Raw genomic sequence first — 8478 nt, forward strand, 5'->3', positions numbered from 1 at the left:
TCGTAATTATTCGGAAAATTAGTAACCAATCACAAGCGTGTATTGTTTTCCGGGGAAGGCCGATCTGTTGTCCGATAAAGGTAACCGAGTGAATTTGCACAGAACTTGGTGACGAACTGTATTGTGTGTAACCAATGAGAATTGTGGGACATGACCTTCAGATTCAACCTTTGAACTTGAAAAAAAGTAAAGTACCGTTGAATGTGATGATGATTCATCTCAAAGTCAGCATTATAAATGAAATAAATTTATCACTGGATTTCCGGTGGTAGTAAGGTACACATACAGTAGTGCAGTGTGCATCAGTCAGTTTTGAATAAGCTATTTTAACATTGATTTATAGGTCTCCTCTCTCTATTTATTATCACTATCATTATACAGAATATAGTAGGGGCCTATATAGGTTAGGTTTAGAGGCAGGCAGTAGGCCTAGCCTAGTAGTAGGAGTAGGCTATGCCTAGACCTAGTAGCTAAGTAGTATAGACCTAGCTATGCATAGTTCCGTTCCCCTGTTACGCCTAGACCTACTGTCTAACCTACCTAGCCACTATTCAAACATATTGTTGAGTGATGATACTCCAGCCGGAGTTTATCAATTGCATTACACTATCAAAATCAAGACTAAGGCCTAGGCCTTTCGTACTTCATCTTTCTCAAGCCTAGCTTTCCCTTTGTTGAGGAAGTTGGCTAGGCCTATGATGATTATATTGCTTTCTTAGGCGAGACTTTCAATACCTTATTTCACAAAATTATTTTTTTAAAGATTGCCAGAGGAAAGTGGAAATAATTATTAAAAAAATAAAATTGTATTTACTTACTTAGCATATAGACTTGCCAAAAACTTACAGATGGAAGAGAAAATAAAAATATTTATTGGTGAATGCAAACAGTTTATTTTGGGATGGAAGTGCTTTAAATTTATATAATTAGAAAGAATCTTATCTTATTTTTGGAGATTTCAATGCAAATTTTATTGTTATTCAAAATCGTCATTGGTGGGCGGCAGCGGGTTCGTTAAACAAGGTATAAAAAAAAGTCTTGCCTTAGCTAGAACAGGTACTGAAGTAGGCCCTCTATGTCTTGCTTGGCTAGGTGACATAGGTAGCCTAACTGTGGCCTGCTATTGAAATTCATCAAATTTGCATGGAAAAAAAATTGTTACAAAAATAGGTGAGTTGATTTTAAATGTAAGGTACATCAAACTTGTATATATTGAGACATATAAAACCAAGGGATATTTCTGCACATTTGTGCTCAAACAACCCTTAATTCAAAGTAGCACCCCGCATATGTGTGTACAGTAGTTTAAAAAAAATTTTATTGGTCACCTGTAAATCTTGCGTATGACACATTGTACACTATACACAGTAGTACTGTCAGTTATCATTCAACAATTTATGCATATCAATTAAGACTTTGTGTTGAAGTATGATACATTAATGTTAAAAAGTTTGGTTAGTCAAAGACAATAAATAAAAATATTAAGTACATAATACAATTTAATGATGATAGGGACTAGGCCTAGCCTAGATTTTGATCAGTGCCTACTTATCCGTAAATATATTTTAAAATAATAAATGCATGATTCTTGCAGAAAAGAGAACCAGGAAAGATGCCAAAAAAGAAGCCTGTTGACCAGAATTGTGTCCGTAGGCAATCGTCACGGAAGATACGTGCTCCACAAAAGTTTGAAGCCACACCCATAAAAAAAGAACAGGGTTACAATTACTGGAATTTGACACAAAAACAAAGTTTACTGAAGGTTTTGACACAGTAAGCCATGCTTTCACTACTGAAGTTCTAACTTTTATATTTAAATTATATAAGAAACAAAAAAAATGAATGAATTTTACTTAAATTTATTCTGTTGATTTCAATTACAGATTTTCTGAACAACAGGTGCAGCCAAAAACTTTAACTCAAACACATTATAATACTTTACGTAAAAGTATCAAGACAAAGTCAGTTGACAGTATTAAAGATTATATTAAATACTTAGCCCAGTCTATACCAAGTACCGGTAAGTTGACACCATAAAAGATTAAGTTAAATCATTAACCCAGTCTATACAAAGTAAGATGACACCATTATTATCTTAACACATTTTATGTCATAAGTTTATGTTATACTGAACACTGTATCATTATCTAAAGTCCATACCATGTAAGTTGACACTAAAGTTTGTATTAAATCCTTAACTTAGTCTGGTCTATACCAAGTAAGTTGATATTATAAAAGGTTAAGTTAAATTCTTAACCCATGGAGGATGGTATACTTAATATCCTTATCTAAGATTTACCAGGTAAGTTGATAGCATCAAAGCTTATTATAAATTCTTAACCCTGTTTATGTCAGAAGTAACTAACTTCATTAAAATTATCATGATTTAACGACTAGCAGTAAATATACAATCCAGTGCATTATTTTAAAATTGTTTGAATTGAATTGAACTGTTTTGATGCAAATTTATTGTAATGTGTTACTTCTACGATTTGGGAGGTTTGAATTGAAATTTTGCCATTATTTATAACATAGTTTTAATAATTGTTAATTTCCTTTAACAGAGGAAAAAGATGCAGATGATGGTGCTCCTATACAGGTAATATTTAATGTTACATTTGATTAAGACATCTATCATAGCTCAACATCTTGATTGGTCCATATTAATATTGAAATATTTTAATAGTTTAATTTATTGTTTCCTGAACTAATTCATTAATTTTTCAGGAATGGGTTGAATTAGCCGAGGACCTGGCCGAAGCAACAAGCCTAGATTGTTCTTCTGACATCTCAAAGGTTTGTTATGTCTCTTTTTAACTCCATGGTGTTTGTAATACAGTGCTTGCCTCACAATACCAGGGTCATGGGTTCAAATCGTGTGAATTTTTGTGATTTTTGTCTCACAACTCAAAACTACTCCACACCCTAGGCCTCCAAATGAGACTTGGTTAGTGTAGAGCATCTTGTATATAATGTACGTCTTGTGAAAGGGATTAGTGTAGGACATTATATACCGTATAAGGCGACCCACATATAAGACGACCCCCAATTTTTGGACAAATTCTGTAAGTCTGGCGTAAAGACGACCCCCTGTTCCATGGTCGGATTTCATGCTTTTTTCTGCTTTTTATTGTCCTGATCCTGCATCTATCTGGCTAAAAACTGAGCCAAATGCAAGGCTAATCTTCAAAATAATACCATTTTATGGGTTTTTAAATGTTCATCAAAATCTTATTTACCTGTCTTTAAAATTGTGTTTGTACATTTAAGTAGCTTCATTGCAGTAGTAAATTCAAGTGTTAAGAACAATCCGCACATGAACACACATGAACGAACATGATTTTAAAAATCTAAAATTTGTATGTCGTGCGTATAAGACAACCCCCTGTTTTTCTATTGTAAATGGCTATTTTAAGCCTTGTCTTATACACAAGGATATACGGTATACTGGTTTGTATATTCGTGTTTGACAATCATTGGCCAATATACCTAAAATAATACTTGTATTTGTACTGGCTTCTCAATAGATGCTTTCTACTGCCTCAAAAGATGACCATGGAGTGTTCTTTACCAACCCAGATTTCAAGAGCCTTTACCAATTCCTGGATGCCTTATTCCATGGCAAAAATCTACCAGATCTCACAAGCATTGGTAAAATTTTGATTCATTGTGTTGATTAACAACTCCAATAGGTACATTTTAATTACGATCTTTGTTACAATGAAGTCCCAATTATTATTATTTGACTTGGAAGAATTTCATTTGAATTAGTATACTGTGAATGGTTCGTAAATATATAGACTAAAAGTATTACAGGTATTAGTATTATTTTTTTACTCTATCAAATGAACATCGACAGAAAAGTCATGCAAAATCCAGGAATGGATCCAGAGATGTCTGAAAGGGGGACGGCCGAAAGTGGGACCCATCGAGACAACAGTACCCTAGGCCCGAAAATAATTCTGAGTCGATTTGGGCGATCAATTTTTTCTTTTTCTTTCTTTCTTTTTTTCCCCCTCTTTTTTTCCCTCTTTTTTCAAAAGGGGGCCCCCTAAATCCACCCCTCAAATCTGTAGGCTGTATGAAGTCTGTGCTCTTCATTATCGTTTTGACAATGATTTCAATCAAGTTTAATTTATTTTTTCCATAGATTCCTTAGTGATCCTTGATTGCATGGACAAGCTTGCTTGTTTTTTGGATGATGTGGATACAACTGAACAGAAAGACTATATTATCAATCAATGTGAGAAAATAAGAACATTTCTTTATAGTGAGAAAGATTTCAATGTTACAACTGAAATGTGTGAGGATATCACAGATGAGGATGATAATAGTGAAGAAGTTAGTCATCTGGAACAAAACAACCAATCACAACGATCATTACAGCATGACCAGCCAGTTGCAAGCTGTTCTAGAAGTGACACGAATTCTGTGAAAAATGCTAAAAATAGAATAACTTTGAGTATGTCAAGTTTAAATCCTTTTGGAGTACCAACTGATAAAGTGAACTTTCAAAAAGATGATGTCACAGATGTTTGATATGGTCATGGATAGGCCCTACTTGCACATCTATTTGTCTATTAGATTTATAAAAGGTTATATATGATATATGTTGTACAGTACATTGTTTTGGATAATAAAATATAGAGTATAAATGATAACTCTACAGATGACTGATATTGTTGTCAGTGGCATATCTAAGAGTCTTGAAATTGAGGTTGGTGGGTGGGTTATGAGCTGTTAGTGAAAACGTGGAGTGGGGGCCTTGATGATTAAGTGAGGGGAACTAGGTCACAAAATAAGATGATATGAGGTAATAATTAACTACTAGATGTTTTTTTGCAACTGGGGCACAAGCTTTTTTTGGGAGGTGTGTGTCCCTGCAAACCCCCAAGATATGTCGCTGATTGTTGTTAATGTATAATGCAAAACAAGAATCCCTGCACTTATGCTATCATGGTGATGATTTGATATACAACATGTAGCATCTTTTTAGATTTAGGATAAAACGTCTGAGACAAGCTTAAAATGGCCCAAACTGGTCTTGTTTTTTTGTCTACGTGGGTGCAGTAGACACTATATTGTCTGTCAGTTATCCCTGTATGACGGTTACTACCACGAGATAGGGGGCGCCCTATTAGAAAACGGAATAGCGTTCGAAACTCGAACATGCGTCATAAAGACGAGATAACTGATTCCCCACCCCATTCAGTAGGCTCATGCTCCCACTGGGAGCCTGTTTTTATAGGCGCCATGGACCACTCCAGTGCTTTGTCCCTGACCCCTACTGACCTCTGCACAAAACTGTCAGACAGCTTACTTCCCCTTCCCAAATCTATTAATCATATTTGGCAAGTGTAACAACTTCTCCATTAATTATTTTGGGCAAGATAACAAGTTCCTTTATTATTAGTCATGATTGTGCAACAAATTTTCCATTATGTTTGGCAAGTAACAACTTTCTCATTAACCCATGGACGGATTCAGCGGCGTAGCTACGGGTAGTGCAGGCATTGCAAAGCAATGGAGCTATTAGGGGCCCATTCATAAATAGACCTAAAAATGATAATTTAAAATAATTTCCAACTTAATATTTTGAAGAACAAAACGACTAGCGGGCCCCTTAATAATATTCGGTTTTTCTAGCACCTCATCTACAGGTGCTAAATTCATAAATGTTCTTACCCTCTCCACCTGTAAAAATACCTCCCTGGCCCTTCCACTTCAAATTCCTGACCTGCCATTGCAATTGTTGAATTTTATGTGCTACCAATTTTCTTGATTATAGAACAGTTGCTGAGACCGAATATGCCGCTCTTACGTCTTAAAATAGTTCTATGAATTTTCTGAGACCTTTAGGGAATTCCCCTATTACCCGGAGGCCTTTCTTACCTAGCTACGCCACTGGGCGGATTGGTAGTGGGTGGGGACGTCCGGTGGTGAATAGCATTCCTATTCTGAGGCAAGTAACAATTAGTTATGATTGGTCAAGTAATTACTTTCCAATAATGATTGGGAAAGTTAACAACTTCCCAATTAGTAATGATTGGGCAAGTAACAATTTTCCAATTGGTAACGATTGGGCAAGTAACAATGTTCCAATTACAGTAGTAATGATTGGGCAAGTTAGCTTTCCAATTAGTAATGATTGGGCAAGTAACACTTTCCCAGTTAGTAACGATTGGGCAAGTAACATCTTTCGAATAAGTAACGATTGAGCGAGTAACGTATTTCGAATTAGTAGTGGACGGGCAAATAACTTTCCAATTAGTAAAGATTGGGTAAGTAACATCTTTCCAATAATTAACGGTTGGGCAAGTTCTAATTTTCCAATTAATTAGCCAAGGAACAGTGTATAGTAATGATCGGGCAAGTAACATCTCCAATTAGTAATACATTCCCATAGTCGTAGTTGGACATTAACTTTTCCATAGTATGATCAGAGAATTGTTACGGTATAGTGTCACTACAACAACTCCCTGGTATGATCAATAAGTTGTTATGGATAGCAACGTTCTCATCGCTATTGGGTAATTAAAAACCCATTTTATACATTTGTTAACAAATTTGCATTTAAAATTGAATGGTGATGATGATGATGATGATGATGATGATGATGATGATAAAGAAAGGAATAATTATACACTTGAAGTGACACATCAATATCGGCGTTTAGGTAGCTTTGTAAATACTGTACAGGTAACAGAAAAAAAAAATAGACAACAGATAAAATAGTATGTCTTCCCCGGTTCCCGCCAAAAAACATGTTTACAGAATTCCTTTATTCGAGTGAAGGGAGAGGAGCAAAGAATGAGAGGCGCTTGTAGACTTTAGAGAAAAATATGAATATGTAAATAGGTCAAGTGATTGCTTCCGGGGAACCATCTGGATGTTTCGAGCAAAGATCGTATCTTCGTCTCGAGCGTGTGATCCACTATCCATCAGCCTCGGAGGTTGCTGCATGAAGTATTTGTAAAGTACAGTATTTAATCTAGTAATTAATTTGGCCTAATTAATTTTTGACAGTGTTATTTTTTTTTATTTTAGTGTAATTGGTTACACAGGCTAGCTAGCTCTGGGAATAGTAGTACTAGTAGGCTTAAGTAAATGATGCTACCTCTAGCTAGGCCTCTCCTAGCTAGGCCGAGTCTGTCCCTCCCTGGCTAGACCCTCTCTAGGCCCATGGCTAGACTATTAGGGCCTAGTAGGCTAGGCCCAGTCCCTAGAGAGTGAGAGAGCTAGGCCCAGCCTAGCCTACCCTTCCCATTTAGCATAAAAATGCCACTTATTATTAGGGCCTAGCCTATTTGTCCCATGCCTAGCAAGTAACAGGGACCCTGTATTAGGCCAACCTAGACTGAATCAATGAAGAAGCGGCCGCGAGTCGACCACCAGTACCTACTGGTTCTGGTTGTTTGATGTATGGAGTGCCAAAATGTGTATGTTGGACAATAGGCATGGTGCCATATCAATTATCAAATTCAAATTAATGTATATTTTCTTACATATTTTACAGTATATACAAATCAATTATTATAATTTACATACAGTACTTTTTAACTTGCCTCCTAATTCTTTAGTGAATATCCAGGGCCCAAGAAGACTGCGAGAAAGCCAAATAATTACGGTATTGATGATACGCAAAATATTTTATGCATTAGTATATCATATTTGAATTGTAGGGTAACTGAAATTAACATTCTTCACTTTTTAGTATATGAAATGGATTCTGATATTCTGAGAGAAGGCAGGCTGATTGACAGTGTAGATGAAAACTGGAGGACAGACAAGCTACCAGCAGAAGACATCGCAGTCCCCCAGGCTGAACTACCAGACCCAGAACCAGACAATGAACAAACCAACGAAACTATGATTGAACAGGATCAGAAATGGACAGATTTGGCATTGCAGAACTTGCAGGAAACACCATCTTGAATTATGTATTGGACGATTTTCTGAGAAAGACTTGTTTCCAATGGGCCTGCTAGTGGGATCCTTCTGGTAGTGAATTGGGCATTCTGTAACATGCAGGGCATGCAGGACTAAACGGCTTCAACTTTTCATTTTTTATTTTGACTGCCAATTCATGAAAACTCTCCCCCTGAACTCTACAAGGCCGTTGACCGAGACTTCGTCGGCCCCTTGGCTCGGATATGTCGGATTACTTGTCAGCAAATTTCTGACGCCACCACTATGTGGCTGTATATTGAAACCTGCACTTCCAACAACAACAATGATCAGAATTGAACGAGGGACTATGGTTATGTGCACAAAACTGAGAGCTTGAACAACTTTTCTCACAAATTGTGTTGATGAAATAGCTTACAATAACTTCATTCTCATTAATGGGAAATTGTATGTCAACAAGTTGTTTTACAATGCTTTAAGCCTCTCGTTGTGCATTTGCAACTAATTTGTAATTATTTTTTATTTAAAAGAGTAGCATTGATAATTTAAGATTACAAATCCCAAAATTTG

General features: G+C 36.1%; 1 protein-coding gene across 4 annotated transcripts; it reads left to right on the top strand.

The window, feature by feature from the left end:
* Window positions 1-141: 141 nt before the first annotated feature.
* LOC117111249 lies at window positions 142-4666 on the top strand. Of its 4 annotated transcripts, none has more exons than XM_033254157.1 (7): window positions 142-276; window positions 1595-1773; window positions 1884-2020; window positions 2565-2599; window positions 2728-2796; window positions 3528-3651; window positions 4151-4666. In XM_033254157.1, the coding sequence occupies exons 2-7, from the start codon at window positions 1613-1615 to the stop codon at window positions 4537-4539; spliced, it is 915 nt and encodes a 304-aa protein (XP_033110048.1). In that variant the 5' UTR covers window positions 142-276; window positions 1595-1612; the 3' UTR covers window positions 4540-4666. The 4 variants fall into 4 exon arrangements, with proteins under 4 accessions (XP_033110048.1, XP_033110050.1, XP_033110049.1 ...); XM_033254159.1 differs by having other exon boundaries at window positions 189-305; XM_033254158.1 differs by having other exon boundaries at window positions 230-343.
* The last annotated feature ends 3812 nt before the right edge of the window (window positions 4667-8478 follow it).

Source organism: Anneissia japonica, unplaced genomic scaffold (assembly GCF_011630105.1).
Source record: "Anneissia japonica isolate Jap-2015-1 unplaced genomic scaffold, ASM1163010v1 scaffold288008_len1385354_cov213, whole genome shotgun sequence".
Lineage (NCBI taxonomy): Eukaryota > Metazoa > Echinodermata > Crinoidea > Comatulida > Comatulidae > Anneissia > Anneissia japonica.